The sequence below is a fragment of the Chrysemys picta genome, chromosome 7, assembly GCF_011386835.1.
Source record: "Chrysemys picta bellii isolate R12L10 chromosome 7, ASM1138683v2, whole genome shotgun sequence".
In the NCBI taxonomy this organism is placed as follows: Eukaryota; Metazoa; Chordata; order Testudines; family Emydidae; genus Chrysemys; species Chrysemys picta.
The window spans coordinates 4,412,178-4,433,293 of NC_088797.1; the positions used below are offsets into that span (position 1 = coordinate 4,412,178).

Consider the following 21,116-nt stretch of genomic DNA (forward strand, 5'->3'; position numbering starts at 1 on the left):
CTCCCTTGTACTCAGCTTCCAGCTACACAAGCTACAAAGCCATGGGACTGAGTCTCCATTTCACTATCCCAATTTTATGCCACTCTAACTCCACTGACCTCAACAGAGTCACACCAGCATAAAACCAGTGGAAAAGAGTAAAGAATCAGGCCAACTGTGTGTATAATTGTATAAGTGTGGCCTGCCTTGTGTGCCAGCACCAGGGAATGAGGGGCAGGAAGGTGTCCCCTTAGCCCTTGCACTGGTGCATCATAGCACCATTTCCTGCACTCGGAGGGAAGCAGGCTCTGCAGAGCAGCTCCACTCTCTTGCTCCAGTGGGCAGGAAGAGGAGAGAGAGGGTGGAGAATGGGAGAAACCTTAGCTCCAGCCTCCCGCCCCCACCAATTAATGCCCAGTAGCAGATCTGTGCTGGCACGCTGGGGAACACATGCTGCACTGGGTATAGACCTGGTGCAGTTTTACTTCCTCCCTGGAGCAGCACGAAGAAATTCTCCAACTCAGCAACACACAGCCCCTTAGTCTGGGCAGACTGCAAACTGACATCCATCCAAAATCTGCCCCCATGGATGTTCAGTAAGCCCAGGGTCAGATACAAAGACCGTCTTGGACTTTTGCTAACGTGTTTGCTGAGTAGTTATTCTACGACTGCCATGAACAGGGCGAGGCCGCTCAGCACCGCTGAGTGTGAACCAGTGCTGTTAGCGGCTCTCTCTGGGGTTCATGTCCAAAAGGGAGAGAGAGAGAGATGTGAAAATGCTGCTTTGATGTGATGGTGGGTTGGATATTTTTACACAATATTCTCCAACGGCAAGATCATCTGAAGCAAAAGTGGCAGGAATCAATTCTGCTTTCAACGTCTGCTCAAATTTTCTCCACAGGTAAAAAACATAAAAGCTATGGCGGTTGACAGTGTCCCTTTAAAACAATTTTTTTAAACTAGTTTGGAAGAGTTGATACTTGCGATGCTACATTTTTTCTGGCTGGGCTTTGTTTCTTAAGAATATAAAACTCTGTCTCCTTGCCAAGTTACTAGCAAATGGATCTGAGTGCTAAGAATCCTGTTAGTCACTCTGCCCATGAAGATGAACAAAATCACTATTTTGGGGGGAGAAAAATAATATTTTCTCCAACAAATCCCAAAATATTTATTTAAGAGTCCTGCAAGAAAACCTGCTTTCATGAGAAAGAATTTTTTTTTAAAGAAATTAACAAGAAAATCTATATGTGATCACTTGTGAAAAACACAGTCATACTTTTATTTCTGCTGGAATTATCAAATTCTACCTTCATAATTATCCAACTCATGTCTGGGATCCCCCCACCCCTTCACAGCTAGGCACTAATTTCTTGAAATGAGAGAAATAACATTTCATCACTCAAAAATCTCTTTCCATTTTATCAACCATCTACTTACCTGCTTTGCTTCAATATGATTTAAGGAAAAAAGTGTGCTTTCTAGACAAACACACCTAATATTGTATATCTTACACACAGGTACACATGTATATATGCATATCTTCAAAGAGTTAAAATACATATATACATATACATACATATACATAGAGAGAGAGAGAGAGGGCAAGATTAAAGATACATGAAGGCTTAGGTCTTATGACATTTACAATCATTCTTCCATGTGGAGGAGAATCAACTTTGGAGACACCTGATGAGAGAAATGCCGTGAGTCTAAGCTCTCATGTATTATAGTCGTGTACATACGGTACAATGGATGTTTCTTCTGCGCTTTCGTCTGAGCAATTTTATTCCTTATTGTGACTAACAAAAACAACTTAATAAAATATAATTTCTCCATGTTAATATTTTTCAAATTTTTCCCATAGGGTAGTGGCCATTTGGGGTCTCTCCGATTTGTTTTATGAGTCTGTAATGTGTATTGTTGGCATGTTTACATGCATTCACATGCTAGAACAAAACAGACTAATTTCCATGTACAAATGCTACTGATCCTGGCATTTCTCCAGTAAGTGACAACTTCGTTTTCTTGAGGGATATCCAACTAGACATATGAGTCATCTCTATCGTTGTGGGTGGTCTTTACTAACTCCAGGTGAACAGAAAAAAAAACGCATATGAAAACTGATTTGGAGTAATTAAGCCCACAAGGTAGACTTAGTTACATTGATATAAGCAGAAAACATAGACAGAAAATCTTGAACTTAACCGTGAAGACTTTTTTCGACCATATGTAAGATACTGAGAAGACATTTCTAAAATGTCACAGTGCGTAACACTCCTGATAACTGAGCTTACATATAAATATCCCTGCAGGTGTCTCCTTTGAGTACAGTGCAGTTACTTGGCAAAATCTCATGAAATCTCAACAAGATATTGCACAATAACAAAGGAAATAATGTGGATATAGTTGTACGTACCATAAAAGCCACATGATAAAACCACATTCAACCTATTGCTTTCCTCATTGGGGTGAAATTCACCCTATGGGCACAATTCCTGTGCACCACTTAAGTCCCACTTAGGGTATGTCTACACTGCAATTAGACACCCACGTCTGGTTTGGGCTCGGGCTCAGGGGCAGTTTAATTGTGGTGTAGACGTAGGCTGGAGCCCAGGATTTAGGACCCAGAGAGATGGGAGGGTCCCAGAGCTTGGGCTGCAGCTCGAGCCTGACCATTTACACTATAATTAAACAGCCCCTTAGCCCAGGTTGCGTGAGCCCAAGTCTGCTGGCACAGGCCAGACTCAGGTGTCTCATTGCAGTGTAGACGGACCCTTAGACCCCTCAAAATAAGACTTTGTGTTGGCCCTCTGGACAGGGATGAATGTCACCCTTTCAGATCATCATCCAAAGTAGGAGCAGAGTATACATGTTCTCCTCCTATTGCCACAAACACACGGTCTCTGATTAAACCCTTCTGTTCTGAAACCATGACGCATATTTTTATCTTCTCAATGCAGCGGACAGAACTCGTGCCCAGCATCGTAGCCACTTGCCTCACAACATACTGCCATTATAAAAATAACTAGCATTAAAAAATAAAGAGAGTTCTTTCCTTACAGTGTGTACATAGAATATATGACGGTGATGAGTGGAATAAAGTATTATTTTCTGTAGACAGTCTATCACAATTCACATGTAGCTCTGTGGCATTCTGCTCTTTCCGACTCTTACAGCTAGCCTCCCAAATAAACGAAAATAAAGATTATTTCACTCTTCACTACAGTATATTCTCTCTCTCTATATAAATACTGTATATCTACTACAGTACACACAAAGACAAAATTAAAGGAAGACTATTATCACCCTAACAGTTTATTACTTATTTCATAATTGCAGTAGTGTACTATAGATCAGGTAAATGCAGAACAACATAGGTAACAACAGGCTGAGGAAAGATTCCAGGCAGGTAAGGGTTGTGTTGGGATGTAACTGCAGTGCTTGTAAAATATACTCATTGTTACATGCTTGGACTGGATACGGTCCCACATTTACCCCTCTGTGCGGGGCTACCAATTCCACAAGCAGTCACTCTGAAGTTGCTGTTACATTCCTTGGATCAAAGTTACAAAGCAAGGATAACCCAGGTAAAATCCCATTAGGAAACATGGCACCGAGAGGGCATGCACGAAATATGACAGGAGGTGACTCATTTCATTCAGTTTAGTCACATACCTCTTTCCCCTGCCAGGATCATCCAAGATTGAATGAACAGTAGAAAAACAGGGAGGAAATTTAAATATGCAATCAGGCATTAGTTGGGACTCGTGGATGGTTGTGTTGTAGAAATAAGTTAGATTGTACTGTAAATTTAATATACATCAGAATGATTTTTTTCAGTGATTGTGACATTATTTATCAAATTTATTTAATGCAATATATATAAATATATATATTTAAAAATGTGAAGGAGAAGAGAAAATAGTGAATGATTGTAACAATACTAAAGTTATAAACAAATAATTGTTAAATCTGAGTTTTAAAATGATCAGCTTTACGACAATTATCACAGAGTACTGGATTTGCAGAGAACTAAGGGCCTGATCCTGTATATTCTTACACACGTGCAACTTTACTCATGTGGGTAGGCCCACCGAGATGAAAATCTCATGACATCTCATCAATGAGGTTAAACACCTCAATGCAATTACTCACGTGTTTAAGTGGTCACAAGATCAAGACCTATGCTACTGAGGTTCTCTTATATTTTGGACTTAGTGAGATATGGATTCCCTGTTTAAAAGTCTTATTAAAACAAGAATCTTTCTGCTAGACGGCTTTGAAGAATAAAGCTATTTTTCATTTTGCTAAGTATTGGATAACCTATATATTCAGTAATAGAGGACAATTCATTTCAGCCACAGCACAACCAGGATACTCCAAACAGGCTGAGAAAGGCGTAGCTGACTGAAAAGCCACAGTGAGTAAAAGAAGATCATCATATTCAATGACACAAGTAAAAAAGAAACAAAAAAATTGTTAAAAGAATTTTATATAGAAAGAAACAGACCAAAAATAGCTTGAACATTTGTGGTGCTTTTTCTTTGCTACAATGCTGAATGGTGACAAGGGAATGCTGTTTGGATGAGGCTGAAACTGATTCATTTCATTATGCTTGGAAGTATAAACATGACTTTTTGGAAACCCATGACCCTTCTTGAAAGTGGACAGACTTTATATTGTGATTAGTCCGGTGGGTTGGCCAGATTCAGCTCTCACTGACGAAAGCAGAATCTGGCCAATTTTGCGTAACCTCTCCCCTCCTCTAAAAACTGACTTCCCCAAGTTTATTTTTTCTGCAATTATATTTTGACAGTTATTGAAGAAGACCAGGTGGCTTTACCAGTGATATGAAACCACATGGTGTGGTTCAACATTCAGCACAGCGAAATGGACAAAGCTCTCCAAAACCAACAAGATCCTGTCCAAGGTCATGCTAGAGCCCTGCTACTCACCTCTGCATGGTGTTCTTCATTCTGCTGTAGAACTTCAATTACCAGTTCTGCCAGGCGTATAGTATCTTCTAGCTTTTTGGCAGGAGTGACTAACCGGCCTACATTTTCTGTAGTAGAAGAACTTGAGTTAAAATGGAGTGAAACATGAGAGGCTAGACGTATGGCCAATAGATTTAAGTGGAAAAAGTTCCATAATAGTTAATAACTCTAAAAATCTTTTCATGCAAGTGTTAAATGCTCTATAATTAGTACTGAGCAAACCGTAAAGCCACATTTGTTATTTGTACTATGAAAACACAGTGCTCCAGCTCTGAATTTCAAAATACTATATGAATTGTTTTACTTTCCATTTTGTGTTGGTGACACTTTATTAATTCAAATTAATAGAATAGCAAATTCCATAGAGACAGCATCTATCTATTAACAGATGACAATATGTATCTTTCTGGTTAGACTGTGCTACTATATATTTGACATACACATAATTTTTAGAGTTTTGTTTCAATGGAGCTTTTAAAAAAGTAAGTTGTTGAATATAACAGTGATACATTAATTTCAATGATATACAATGGGTGCGCTTAAAAAGATTCTACTGTTCTGAAAGATTTTACCCATTTAAGAGATATCACTTATATATATAATGGGGAATAAAATAAAAAGAAATGTCAAACTTGTAGAAACTTTATACGTGGGCCCAACTATATAGAATAAAAGTTGCAGGTCCAATTCACCACTGGTTACTCCTAGATATAATTACACTGAAAACAAGGGAGTTATGCTTGAGTAAAGTTGGAAGGACACAGTGGTAAATCAGACCCTGTGTTTATAAGTACAGTTTTATGGGAAAACATATTCAACTTTAAAGCATAAAATCCCTTAAATAAATCACACATGAGTTCAAACACCGAAGCAAGGTGGAGAAAACGCAGAGCTATTTCATACTATCTTGCAGTATTCTCCAAACCTTCTAAAATGAAGTCAACCTAATGCTTATGTACATCTTATACTAATGCTTATGCATCAATATATTAAATGTTATGTACAGTAGACAAACACCTTTCGGAATATTTCATTAGAAATCTGAATAAATAAATATATAATCCCCACCACTCATTAATAATCCAGATATCAATGAAAAAGTCCAAGGAGCTGGCCAAATGCAACAGTGGCTATGTCTACACTAGCACTTCTGTTGGTAAAACTTTTGTCAGTCAGGGGTGTGAAAAACACACCCCTCTGACTGATCTAAGTTTCACTGATAAAAGCACCGGTGTGGACAGTGCTCTCCTGCTGACATAGCTACTGCTGCTCGCTGCGATTAATATGCCAATGGGAGAGCTCTCTCCCATCAGCATAGAAAGGCTACACGGGAGAGCTTACAGTGGCTGTGCCACTGGAAGGCCTGTAGTGTAGGCAGCCCATGAGATGAGTCCCTAAGAACAAAAACCAGTGGCTCACAGCTGTGAAAAACTGACTTAGGGCTTGTCTACATGGGGACACTCAGGAATGTTAACCCGAATTCACTAAACGTGTGAATTTAAAGTGGGTAAGTTAAACTGCATTAAACCCCTCTGCGGGCACCCTAAAGCCATGCCAGCACTAACGGGGCAGAGCGATGGCACCGTAGCTATACTGCTGTAGTGCCAGAGTGTGGATGCTTGCAACAGGGACAGAGGGGTTTTTCCGTCACTGTAGGAACTCCATCTCCCTGAGCCACAATAGGTAGGGTGATGGAAGCATTCTGTGTCTCCCTTGGGGGTGAGGCTGGTAGAGCTATAGTGCGCAGGGGTCTGAAACACAGCTGTAGTTATGTTGACCTAACTTTTAGGTGTAGACCAGGCCTTACAGAATTAAAGTGGTGTAAATGCAGTTTAACTAATCCCCAATTCAGCAAAGCACTTAATGGTCCATCCCTATTTAGCAAGGCACTAGACTGGGATTTTCAAAGGAGCCAGAGGGACTCAGCTGAAATTCAACTGGAGCTGGGCGCCTATCTCCTTAAGATGCCGCTGAAAATTCTAGTCGTACCTGATTGACTTAAACACGAACTTAAAGTTAGGCACAGATGTAAGTGCTTTGCTGAATCAAGGCCTGGAAGAATTATGGAAGCTGTTTTGGCCCCTCTGAAGTCTATGGGAGTTTTGATGTTGACTGTTAACAGGGCCAGGATTTCACCTGAAACTTTTTTTCACATCCCTATAGTTAAATGGTTACTCATTAAAAACAATGGTCAAAATGTTCGATATCAGAAGCCTAAAATTAAGGACCTAAGTTCACAGTTAGGCATCTATGTCGGTGCCTTGAGTTTTAAAAAAGTGATGAGCATCTAAACCTAAAATCAATGGGAGCAATAGATGTTCGGTTCCTTGAAAAATCAGATCATTTCTGTTTATGTGGCACCAAGGGCCCCAATCCTGTGAAGTGGTTTTTGTGCAGATGTTCTGATGAGTTGGGCACTAAATATGGACTTTAGGGTCATCCCCTGCTAGGGTGATCAGATGTCCCGATTTTATAGGGACAGTCCCGATATTTGGGGCTTTGTCTATTACCTCCCACCTCTGTCCCAATTTTTCACACTTGCTGTCTGGTCACCCTATCCCCTGCCCCAGTTTGAAAAGTGTTTCACATGTTTCCCTTCACATATTTTCTCAAGGCAAATACTGAACGGAGAGCTAATTATTAACTTGTCATTCTTTCTTTTATCCATGCAAACGCCTCAGCAGAGACAGCGTTTTTCTTTTGTGCAATAACAGGTCACAAAAACCTTCCAAAATACACGGGTGCTTTCCCCACAGCACTGAAGTCAATGGCAGCTTTGACATTGACTGCAACACGAGCAGTATAAATCCTGGTATGGTTTGTTCTTTCATTCGTGGCAGTGATCTGCTCTCAAACACAACTAAAAGACAAAAGTGTTAATAAGAACAACTGCTCAGAGATGCTGTCTTTAAAGAAAATATTTTGCTTTATCAACTTTGGCAGCCAACAGATGTCAATCTTTTTTTTTTTTTTCCTTATTTTAAATATTTCCCTGGGTAAGTTACTATACATCAGAATATTCTGTTGAGATAGCTGGAGCACTGACAGTTAAATGAAACGTATACCATATACTTATCAAACATTTCATACAACATCGTTTAAAGCTCATACATATTCATCGTTATCATGCAAAATGTTATGCAACAACAATGTTATTTTGTGCTGACGTTGATATTTGAAAATGTTGCATATGTCAGACATTGCTAGACAGAAAATGTGGACATTCTGAAATAAGTACTACTATTTCTACGTCTCTAAAAGCCTACTTTGTTGTGCTAGATAGTTTAAAAAATCCTTACAGTAGAACTAGCTTCCTAATATTAAACTAAACTAAAACAACGAAAAAACACTAAACTAGAAGACGGTTGAATAAAAGAAAGGAAAAACGGTGACAGTACTTGGTGTTTGTCTAGGTATGCCTTTGAGCATCTGATTTATCATGTTAGGCTGAGTTTGAGTGGATGGTGATGGCCCAACCGGTGGCTTACGTTTAGGCTTAGCTGGACGAGCTGTTTGTCAGTGATGGAGAGAGACACACCAAAAGTAAAGAGACATATGACATCATAAACAGTGACTAAAAGATGTAAACTTTGAAAGAAAAGCAAGCCGAAATGATAAAACACAAATGGAATAAGCTCCTTCTCATTACTTGAAGTATTACACAATGATAACACCATTTGACAACAAACATTTTAGAAGTCACCAGATTCTACGACGTTACAGTGCTTTGCAATCAAGATGCTTAGAATTCAGTGGAATGCTAATTGTATTTCATGTAGCCAAGTGCAAAAAGGAGGAGTTTAGTATGATAATTTAAAACTTATAGGTGTGTGTGTGAGAAATCTGAAAAAATATTGCCTGGTTTTTGCACCCTATAATGGTAAGAAAGGTTCCCTATTGAAGGTGCCCCAATGACTATTGTGAGGTTTCATAGTGAAACAATGAACATAGGAATTAATTGCTTTGCAAAGACCAATTACAGATTTCAGACTTAAACACCACTGTTGGTGAAAAGGAGCTATAAAATATTCTTGCATTCTTCGTGCAATTTAAACATGTAAAAAAATCTGTCACTTTAAAAAATGTGTGGTTTCTGATTGTTTCCAGCTCATTTAATTATTTTCAACTTGGAATTCTAGTGGCTTTTATATTCTGGGTTGAATCATATATAAAACTTGCCAGCTCTATCAAATATGTTACTTGCTATTCCAAATGTTAGAATACTGCAATCAGGACTTGACCCATCTGTCATATAGTTTACAATATCAGCATAGCAAAAATTCTATGAAAATAGCCTTTCCTTCTGCACACACATAGACAAATCCTATATGATGAATATACTGGTGCTATAGTTACCGTTATAGTGAATAACACATTTTTAAGAGCCCAAGTACTGTATTGTGACTATTTTAATTATTTTGTTTGTAAGGAATCTGGCATATTTATCTGGACATTCTGTTGCCAAAAGTTCTTTCCATTTTGCTTGCATTTTCCAAGGGAGGAGGTAAATTAATTTGGCTGCCGGTTTACACAAAGTGGATTTGTGGTTGCTTTTAATTCTGACAGTGTTATAGAAATTACCAGGGTATAGACAAATATATTCTCATAAACCATCCATTAAAGAGGAAAAGTTTCAGACACGCATGCCCTGCATTCCTTTAAGATGTTAAAGGATTTAATGTAGAGCCTCGGCTTAAAAACATTATTTTTTTCTGCTAGCAGTTGAAACAAATCTATTCAATCAACTCTAGAAACAACTTGATCCTTATTTGCCATCTACCAGAAGGGCCCCTTTCTCGAAAATGTTCCGTACACCCCCCCACCTAATGAAAATTATATGCCTTTAGGGAATGATACTACAGATTTTCATTCGGATTCAACATTTCAAGAGGAAGTCAACTCAGCTACATACTGATGGCCCTTAAATTCAGCTCACATATTTAAAGAGACTATTTCACGGCAAAACATTACAAAAGGAAGTTTGCATAAGGATCCCAGATGGGAGGTAATTCTAATAGACAGCTACTATACCTTGGCTCCCAGATGCATCCATTAGCCATGTTACGGTAACACCTCTCTATACAATTTACTCTGTTTGGTTCCCATAATGTGACTGGCGTGTCACAGAGACAGATAGGTTTTCAGAACGGTACCAAAGCCAGAGGAAAACTGCATCCAGGAGAAGCAGGCAGTTCAAGTCCTGCAGTAATCTGACCCTGCATAAGCCTCAAATATGTTTCCAGCTACTGCACTGCCAGCAGCTAAAATATCTACGGATTGTTCCAGACCTAGATGCCTACAATACCCAGATGAAAAATATATTTCAGGCTTTATTAGCATCTGGATCCTGAAGCTGATGAACAAGCCTGGATAGTACAACCTCAATGGTTTTCTATTTTTGTGGAAGCGTCAAAAGCAGAAGAGGAGAAAAGAAAGAAGGCCGTGTACAAAAAGATACCTAATGGTGCATGTCACTATTAAAATATACGTGAGACAGCTTAAAAGAGACTTTTGTTGCGTGGTTGTCAGCAACTTGTCCCGGTGGGTGAGTGAGACATTCCTCATTCCACCAAATACACTTCAATCCTACCCAGCATACTTCAGCCTTCTCTTGGGGAGAAACGACCATGCCCAATTGTAACACGTGATGGAGTGTGCCACGTATGAAGGCAGGTTCATTATGATGAGGCCAAACAACTCAACGAGTCACCAAGTGTTCGATGCTTTTATTTCTTTTACTTTTTAAGAGCCAAATCCTGGGCTTTTGCTTGAAGTCTGAGTAAAGCAGCGGCTGGAGGGCCGGCATCTCATCACAGCAGCCAGGAATGGCTTAGCCGTAGTGGTTTCTCTTACCTTTCGGATCAGCAGGAAGAAATCTCATCGCTACTTCTATTCTAGACTGAGACTTTTTGTGTTACTTCCGTCTTTCCTGGCCCTCTGATTGTAATGTAAGGAAATGAAAATTTTTTTTTGGCCCTGATCCAAAAAAGCACTTAAGCACATGCTAAACTTTAAGCACACAAGTAGTCCCATGACTTTCAATGCCACTACTTAGGTAAAGTTACACATGAGCTTACGTGCTTTGCTGGATGTGACTCCCAGATCGCTATATATGTACAACCTTTATTTGATTCCTTTAATTTTTTGGGTTAATATTTAGCACCAGTAATTGGCTAGAAGAACAGCTCTGGATGCTTTAACATGACAATGTTCACTAAATTCAACAGTCCTACGGCAATTTTTTTTCAGGGAGGCAGATTTAGTTTCACTTGATTTCCCCCAACACTTTTTCTTCCCCATTATTTTTTTTATTCCATTCCAATATTAATTTGCTCATTTTATATGGTTCCTTAATGTGTGTCTGACTGACTTACAGATCTGAGTTATTAACAGAAAGGCAGCAGCTAGGTGTTACTCACTCACTATCTGGCAAATTGTTGTCTCCCAGCCATTAGCTGGACACATAAGAAACTTATAGGGCCTAGTCTGGCAATTGGACGACTTGTAAGAATATGAATTACTTGGGTGAGTAAAGGTTGCAGGGTTTTCTCCCAGTATGCTGTATACGGCAACTAGTGTAACATACACATTAAAAAAAAAGGCACCATTATTTTGGGTACATACTTTCTGTGATATTTCTTGGGTGCTACTCACTAGAGATGGTAAACTCTTCAAAGCAGGGTGATGGATTTGTGCATGTGTAACCCTGACAGACCCCAATGGGTGCTGTGCGGGATTGAACCTGGGACCTCTGGAGCTAAATGCATGAGCCGCTACTGCATGAGCTAAAAGCCATATGCCCCTTAGCTAACGCTGTAGAGCAGACTCATTGATCTCTCTCTAAGTGGCCTCGGTACCACTAGATGGGACAGAGCACCACACCCAGGAGGGATGTGGGTTACGCCTGCAACTTCTGAGTATGAGACCCACAAACAGCCATACCGGTAAAACTGAATCACTTAGCGACTACAGAAGGGGAGTGAGAATGGCTGAAGGGAATTCATTTAAAAATGCTAATATTTATTAAAAAACAATGCATGTTATCCACCCAGCTGTAATTATAAAAGATGGGTTTGGCAAAATGGCCTCTTCTGCGTTTCTCAGCGGCCGTATTTCTCTCAAACGAATGCCTTACACATTTGACTCTGTGAACGCTGAACTGTGAGACATTCCGGGATTCACATTAGTGGAAACCAATAATGCTTGGGGTCTGCCAGGCTCCCTTGTGATGGCCACATGCCATTCAGCGCAGGGTGGTCTGGCCCTCCTCCCCAACACGATTCATGCTGGCTATGGAATCGTGGCGATCCGCCTGCCAACACACAGAATACGGTTATCTCTGGTGACACGGCAGGAATACAACAAGCAAGCTCAGGAAAGGGGACAGGCAGCCCAGGGTTTAAGGTCAGCACTAGGCCCCTGCACCACTCAAGCCCTATTGTGAGGACTCAGGTGGCACTCATGTGGTGCTTAAGCCTCGTGCTTAGCCTCGTCAGTGCTGGATGATGCCCCAAAGAAGTGGAGCGTCTGCCAATTACATCTCTTCCCCACTTCCTTACAAATATATTGCTGAGCCCACCCTCCCCACACAAAATCAATTCTGAACTTCCAAATAACGTCAGTGACTAAATGATTTGGGGGCCTCCCTCCCCCCGGTAAATGCATCCTGCCCTAGTCCCATAGCTCCTAGTCTGTAATTCCAACCCCCACTGCTCTAGAAAACGAGCAGGCAAGCCCCAACCGCTCCCTACCCTCTCCCTTCTTGTGGGTCCTGCACCCCTTTCAACTCCTCGCTAGCCCCTGGCCAATGCCTCTTTGAAATCACAGGCTTCCCCTGCTCATCCCTCCCCTTGCCTCAGTTCTGGGGCCCTGCTGCTCCTGAGAGTCTGGAGGTATCTCAGGGGCTAGAGGCCACCAACCTTCCCGCCCCGACCACATCCTAGGGTGCTGCCTTGTAGGAGCTAGATGTTTCCAAATACTTCTCCCCTCCACCAGCCCACTGTCTGCTGAAGAGTTGGTCAGAAATTTTGTTATCCTTCTCCTCTGAAAATCTTAACTTTTTTGGGGAAAAACATAAAAAAATTAAATTAAGTATTTTGAACAAAAACGGAAAGAGTTTGGTTCTGAAATGCCACCAGAGTGCATTGTGGGCGTTATAAGTTCGGGTGCATCATTCCCCCATTCTCTTCTATAGGCCAGGCCCCTTGTTCAGACTACATTTCACATGATGCTCCATGGTCTCCCCGATTGGTGGGTGAGGAGGTGCATCGTGGGAGACATAGACCGGCTGGGGAGCCCTGTCCATAAGGAGAATGGGGACGTGAGGAAATTGAACTACAGATCCCACGGGTCAGCATAGCAGAATATCTGATTTGAAGTATTTTGGCTTTGACTGAAACGTGAAAACATGTCAGTTCTGGGGGCTGTGTGTGTATAGAAAAGAAAATTCTGTGGAAAGCGGACACTTTTCATACAAAAAAAAATGTGTGTAGTTGAAAATCCAGTTTCCCATCGAAAAACAATTGTATGGAAAACTTTCGACCAGCCTGAGGCTCAGCTGCTGTCCCCGTGGTGCTGCTGGAGAGACGGGGAGAGCATCTGTCACGAGGTTGTTTTGAAGAAGAGATGGGATTCCCGTGGTGGGACTTGGAACCATTGACCCCCTCATCACTAGCCACGGCTGCCCTCTGCACAGGGGACAATCCACTGACATTAAACAGTGGGGGAAGGCTTTAATGGGATTCCCCTAAGTGACTAGTGAAGGTCTTAGGGCTGGTCTACACTTGGGGGGGGGGGAATTGATCTAAGTTACGCAACTTCAGCTACGTGAATCACGTAGCTGAAGTCGACGTACTTAGATCGACTTACCGTGGTGTCTTCACCGCGGTGAGTCGACTTGCTGCCGCTCCCCCGTCAACTCCGCTTGCGCCTCTCACGGCGGTGGAGTACAGGAGTTGATGGGAGAGCACTTGGGGATCAATTTATCGTGTCTAGACTAGACACGGTAAATCGACCCGCGCTGGGTCGATCGCTGCCCGCCGATCCGGCGGGTAGTGTAGACATACCCCTAAAGCATAAACAACAGACACAAAAACAGTGGTGGAGGGGATGGGGTTTCTTCTGCTGCATGGAGACTTGGGCCTTGGCTACACTTACCCGCTAGTTCGACGGCTGGAAATCGAACTTCTGGGTTCGACTTATCGCGTCTAGTCTGGACGCGATAAGTCGAACCCGGAAGTGCTCGCCGTCGACTGCGGTACTCCAGCTCGGCGAGAGGAGTACCGCGGAGTCGACGGGGGAGCCTGCCTGCCGAGTGTGGACCAAGGTAAGTTCGAACTAAGGTACTTCGACTTCAGCTACGTTATTCACGTAGCTGAAGTTGCGTACCTTAGTTCGAATTAGGGGGGTAGTGTAGACCAAGCCTGAGAGTATTTTAAGTAAAAAATATATTAGGAGTTGGATTATAAATTGGTGTTGGTTTGTGGCTTGGAGATAGGAGGCCTCCAGGAATCAACCTGTTAGTTCAAGGATACAATGCTGCTGTCAAGAACCCTGGCAAAGGCTGATCAGAGGCTGCAGATAAGAGTCACTCATTTACATGTTGTCTCAAGTCTTGGGGCGAGAGCCAAAGCCCATTAAAGCTGATGGGCCGCCTTTCTATTAACTTTGGATCAAGCCCACTGGGAACTGAAGAAATTTGTATTGGCTCAGCTCTGAATAGTAATCCCATGTGCAGATACACAGGAGCCATGACACCAGATAGTCCGTACAGCTCTTTGGAACACAGACTTCTCGAGTAAGCGCGAATGCTATTCCGCTCCTGCCCAACAGCGGAAAGCAAAAGAAACACCTGCTCTGGTCATGGGAATGGGGGCTTGATGGGACGGGCAGGGAGTGACGCCCCTCTCCCTCGGGGATCTTGTTGGATTGGAGGAAGGAAGAGCAGGGCTGCCTGTCTCTCTATGTTGCTCATTTCTCTTCTTGGCTGCCCTGAGGAGCCTCTTCCCCTCCACCAAGATGCTCTGACTGGGCAGTTTGAGTGCTCTACTGGGGTCACCGCTGGCTGGCCCTCTGCTCCACATGGTGGGGAATGGGGCATAAAAAGGGTGCTCCCAGCTCTTGGCACCATTTGGGCTGGGGCCAATCTTCTCCCAGCCCCATGTGCTTTGAGCTTCAGCGGATCACCAATAACGTCAGGAATGGTTTTGTGCTGATCTGCCATTGCTACTGCTATGGAGGTGAGCCATCACAGGAGTCTGGTTTGCAGGGACCATTAACAATACTTTATAATAAAATATAATTAAATAATAAATTAATAAAAATTATTAATTATTATGATTATGATGATGATTATTATTATATATAACAATACGCGTCACCCATTGACAGGGACTGGTCTAGGCAGTGGGGACGTCTGTTTGCCTACTGTGGACACAATGAAGAACCCATTCGTTGGAACCTTGCTTCCTCGGACAAGAGGAGGCTAGAGGGGAGGGGATGAGGTTAACAGTAGCCCAATCCCCTTTTATGGCGAAGCATTTATAGTGCATTGGACCAGGCTGTGCTGTTACATTGCGGCTGACCTTTAACTGCATCGTTTATGCCCATGTCTCATTCTCCTGCTGCGTCTGCATCAAACACACCTGTTGCCATTTGCTGCTGCCACCTGCTCCCCTCCTTTTCTCACCTCCACTGTCCTCCTCAGAAGAACCAAGTACCAAAGACTAAATCCAAACAGAATTATACAAGTACTGTGTCCAAAAAAACTGGAGAAGTAAGTTTATTGTAAACGATTAATTGCCAAGTAAAACAATCTAAAAACCCTGGGCTGGATTTGCATTTGCAATAAAGCCACTTTTACACCACTATAGCAGTGTCACATAGTCTTGGTGTAAATGGGAATCGGGCCCTTTAAATCCTCAGCACTTTTTTGACGACTGCCCTGCGTTTCACAATTCCTGTTTTCCTGGGATGCTAGTCTCCAGCAATTCCTTTCTAAAGGAATTCTCAATTCCTGGAAATAGCCAGAGGGAAACCCTTCCAGGGCTTTGCACGCCTTCATCTGAGTTTTTGTTTTATTAATAATTAACACAGATTATTAATCCTGAGTTGTTTTAGCATATTATTCTCTTTAATGTTCTGTTTAAAACCACACATTATTTCTAAAGGGAAGAGGAGAAGCTAGGTGCACTTCGGGAAGAAGTCAGGAAATGCCTGGGGGTGATGTTGGGGGGGGGGGGGGTTATGCAGTTATTTTCAGTATCTCAATTTTATTCTTGCTCGAGAGAAAGAAACATCTAGAGCAGTAGCATTCACATTTGGCCCCAATTTAGTTAAAATAGGTCAGGGTTCCGTGAGGGAAATAGGATTTGGCTCCGTGTGGCCTTCGCTGGGTTCAAGCAACATAAACCCTGTATGTTTTAGGTAAATGGGGCCCTCTGAAATGCCCCACCTAATTTCCCTGATATTAACCAAGTCATAAGTCTGTGTCTGGTCGTAAAAAGATGATGGCCATGGTCCTTATTTTACTGATACACTGGGATCTATGCTCAATTAAATCCAATGTAGTTATTTGTTATGGGTGCACCTGAAAATATTATATACTACTTTTTTGGGGGGGTGCTTCTTGTGGACTTATTTAAAGAGAAAATCCATGCTTTGTTTTCTGAACAATTACTTTTTGTTGTTGTTACTAGGGCCTGTTACCAATACCACAAATATAACAAAAAATGAAAAGCTACTGGGCCAAATAACAGAGGGGCCACTCCTAACGCTATTAGTGAAAGAGGCGCCCCCGAGCCCAGAGCAGAACTTGGCCCAACATGCTGTGTTTCTTTTTAAAACCAATTTCTTTCTAGAAACAGGTTTTGAAATCGAGTGTATCCTTTTCCACAACACATAAATACCAACTTAGAAAAAAAAACCCTAACAGTTCAGATCTCAAGAACTTTCAAACGAAGGACCCGGGTATGTAACAGTAATGAACACACTGGCATGTTGCGACTCCAGGATCACTCCTGAGAAGAAGTCCATTTTAATGGTATTTATCTGACCTGCACTCTTGTTTCATTACATGTTACCAACATGTTACGAACAAAAAAGACAAACACGACTTCTGTCTCACTGTAGTGTTAGTTACACATTAACAAATAAACCATTGTCTCCCAAATAGGGCATAAAACAGAAGATATGAAAAACAAAAATGAAGATTAGTTTAGTTATAAATGTGCTTATTAGGTGATTTACATGAAAGGCCAAATCATCCAAACTTTTTTCTGCCAAAAATTTGTTTTAGTTCCTTTGGAAAACAAGAAACTTTCTCTTCACTATAAATAAACTCCATATTAGGTTGTACCTTCACTATTAAATAGTTCTGCTCTACACTATATCTTAAGGGAGAAGTAAAAGATAGTATGTATGTTGAGACAGCACAAATTAACTCCTTAAGTATTATTGTAACTCCATCTCCAGTCTATAGGAGTACATAACTTAAGGAGCTATGAAAAGAAAACAAAGATAAATATAACTCAACAGTCCTAGCAATTGATAATACATATACAATTGTTCACCTGCATCCTTTTGATTCTCTATATGAAAGAGAGAGAGCAACAAGGAGAGAAAAGAGAGAAACAAGAACAGATATGCAGGATTAATGAGCAAGTGGACCAAAATGCCCCCCAGTTATGTGTGATATATGACATTTGAAAAGAAAATAAGTTGCCCAGTGACTCCCACCACCAAGAAGCATGGTATCACCAAAAAAGACTCCTTTCACAGAGGTGAAAGAAAATGCTGCACAAATAGAAAATCAGTAAACTTAGTGAACTAAGCTCTGAGAACATACAAGAGCTCACCAAGCAACAGGTTCATATGTTCCACCCAGAGCTTGGTGTAAAAGAATAAATAAAATCTAGAAAGAGAACAAGGAAAGCATTTCTGCTTGAGAGATAACAGACAGAAGACATGTAAGATCTGATGTACAGAGAAAGGACAGCTTCATATGATCTTATACACAGGATTGTTTAAAGATCTTATACACAGGAAAAGGGACGGCTTTTTCCGAATGTCCTTTATCTGACCTCTAGCTCATTGTTCCCCAGTGTAGCTGCTACCTTTTGATTGTGTACCAGTGACAAAAGCACTTTACAAATTGGGGTTACACAGAAGCAAAGTAAAAATGCATTCAGGTCACAGACATAAAGAATAACTGAAAAAACTTACAGACAATCTGAGTTTATCACAAACAAATGGCTTAATTGTCTAACCTGTTTTAGGCTGATAAAAAGTGACTGGACTTCTCACACTGGGTTTCACAGACAGAAGCAACAGACAAGCCAATGCTAAAAGACTTGAAGCAAGGAAAGTGAGTTGGTTTGGATCTGGATTTTCTTGAAGTAATGAAAACAGAAAGAGTGAAGACAGCATGGAGAGGAGGGTGGTAGGTACTCACGAATGGTTAAATCCATCACTTGAGAGGCCAAGCAGAAGACAGGATGCTCATACATTTCTCTCTTTTTCCCTATAAAAGAGGATTTGGGCATGCAAGAGGCTTAGGTCAGAGGTAAAGAGGTTATAGGTCATAGGTCAGAGGAAAACTTTACATTAGCTTAAAAGGAAAATAGCTGTAGAGTATTTTGGGATACACACAGGATAAAAGAAAAAAAGGAGATTTAAAATTGGAAATCTACTGGATTAACCATTCAGCATGCCCATGAGTCACAAAAGAGGTTGTGACCATGATTCTAAAGGTTTATTTTGAATTGTTTGCAAGAATATAATGATCAAAACATCATGAATAAAGGGAAATAGAATTCTATTGATTTAAGGCTCCAAGATACTAAGGATTTTAGCCTTCAGTATCTAAGGCTTTTACAGGTATTTCTTCATAAACATAGCCTCAAGCCGTGCTGTGACCGATATTTCCTCAGCTGTTACAAGTATTTATTAAATGTTTGGATATTCAAATAGAAGCTTTTTAATGTCAAAATCATATTTGTATAGAGAAATGCATCACATGGAGATAATTTATTTTTTACAAACTATTTTAGCTTGTAGCGGACTATGCTCATGAGCGAAACCCTGATGCATGCAGCTGGCGGATGTTGGGTTGTTTGAATTAACAATCCCAGCATGCTTTGAAATTGGTGTCACAACCACTTTTATAGAGACAATATAGAAAAGTGGCTGTGGCCAATCACGAATAAGGAAGGAGAGAAGCAGAGGAGAGCAGGTAGTGTGGAATGAAGTATTTCTCTGAAAAGGTAGCTGGAAAAAAAAAAGTTTGTTGCTTCAAAGTATTCCCAGACCTAAAAGTCACAGTGCGAAAAAGAGGGCAGATAATTAACACAACCAAGAAGAATTGAGGCACAAAAGGAAAGTACACACTAACTGTTCTACTTTGGAAGTGAATGCATTTTTACTTACAGATCATAAAGTTTGTTTTTGCATAGATTTATCTGAAAGAAGAGAGCAAATCTTACCAACAGGTTAGTGATATTTACACAGAGACCTAGGGAAGCCAGCATTTGGTAGAAGCATCCATCAAAACAAAAGTTGCTTTTTGATTCTGAGTCCTTCTCCGACGTCAAGTCTATTTCAACATTGCATTTTACAGAATACACCAATTAACATATCCTGTGAAGTTGAGTACTTGGATAAATTGCCTGATAATACAGTGCTTATTAAACCTTCAATCCTTCTCTATTTTTGTCACTCATTACCAAGTCAAGAGTTGATAAACATCCTTTTAGTGCCCAATTCTTAAGTGTTTCTCACTGGATGCATAACAATGAATTCATTACCACTGGTACACAATTTGCATTGTCAGACAGAAAAAACAGAAAAAGAGAGGACATATCATGTACAGAACCTAGAAAATTTGACTTATAATAACCCAGGCCCTCATGTAAACAAGGGCTAGGAACAAATCAGATGGTGATTTTTTTTTCTTTCAGTAATGTCTTAGAGGCGTACAATGTGAATCTAGCTTTAGTAAAGCTTTATATTTCACACCCAACAGAAGACCAAAATCCAGAGTAAAACAATTCTTTTTGAACATACAGCTTTCAGTTACAAGCATTGTAAAGTTGTGTAGGAGTTTCAAATTGCTGTCTAGCAGCCAACAAGGTAACAATGAAATCTGATTAACATGTAAAAAACTAGCTGATCATCGAGCTCCAACAAAACACAGATCCTCCAGCAAGTTTTAAAATGTCTTTTTGATGGCTACATGTGTCTCTGGTCACCAGTTATTATTCCCCCGTAATTTAAAAGGTCAATAATATCAGCTATGCTGGATTTAGAGTGACAAGAATGAAATCTGATGCAAGAATGGGATCAACTGATGACTTCCACTATTCACAAAGCAAAGGCAGTGAAACACATCCCAGAAAAAGACATTTTAAGTTGGCTACAAACAATTAAGCAGAGATAAAACATTTCTTAGCTTCTTATATTTTGATTGTTCCCTGAACTCCATTGTCTCAAGTAATTAGCAGCATTATCCTTTTCAGCTACAAACATGACATCCCATGTACTTCTCATTTTTTTTAAACAAAGACACGAGTATGAATGCTGTACCAAACGCGCAGTGCTCAGAAGAAGCTATGATTCTGTTAACCATTTCATCGCTTTTTCCTAGAAAAAGAAAGATTTCGCTAACCTCTGCTCTTAATTCTTAAAAAACAAACACCACAAATACATTTCCTAGCCAATTCCATATTCCCTTTGACTTCAGTTTTATTGTCAAGCAAATAAATAGTTAATTCATTGTTTTAAATAACTGCTAGCTATAGTTCCCACACAGAAACGTAGTAACATTTTAACACCATAAAGTAATTGCCTTACCTTCAATTTTGGCATACTCTGATAGTCTAGTATAGTTGACTAAAGCAGCTTGCTCCAAGCATTTACGGATGACTGTTTTTACCTCCTCTTGAGGGACAGGAGTAACTATGTCTTTCATCAGAACCTGGACATAAGAAAAACTGATTTGTTGTGGCACACACATCATGGACCTTTTTTTGTTTGTTCAACAAATGCATGTGTACCCAACACTAACCCAGCGTGGCTATCTTTCTCTATGTGGCTCACCTCTAGTGGCCAGCCTACATAATAAAGTTTAAAACTCTTAGTGCACTTGAT

General features: G+C 40.7%; 1 protein-coding gene across 21 annotated transcripts in view; it reads right to left on the reverse strand.

Annotated features, from left to right (window-relative positions):
* CADPS (calcium dependent secretion activator) overlaps positions 1–21,116 on the reverse strand; it is a 354,315-nt gene that overhangs the window by 77,220 nt on the left and 255,979 nt on the right. For 5 of the 21 annotated variants that reach the window (XM_065550658.1, XM_065550667.1, XM_065550661.1 and 2 more), the window contains 3 exons: positions 20,820–20,943; positions 8,372–8,482; positions 4,935–5,041 (listed from right to left, as the gene is read on the reverse strand). In XM_065550658.1, coding sequence (XP_065406730.1) covers positions 4,935–5,041; positions 8,372–8,482; positions 20,820–20,943 — 342 coding nt within the window. Of the gene's footprint in view, positions 1–4,934; positions 5,042–8,371; positions 8,483–17,542; positions 17,561–18,423; positions 18,493–20,819; positions 20,944–21,116 lie in introns of all 21 variants that reach the window. The other 16 variants (XM_065550676.1, XM_065550665.1, XM_065550656.1 and 13 more) reach the window with 4 other exon arrangements.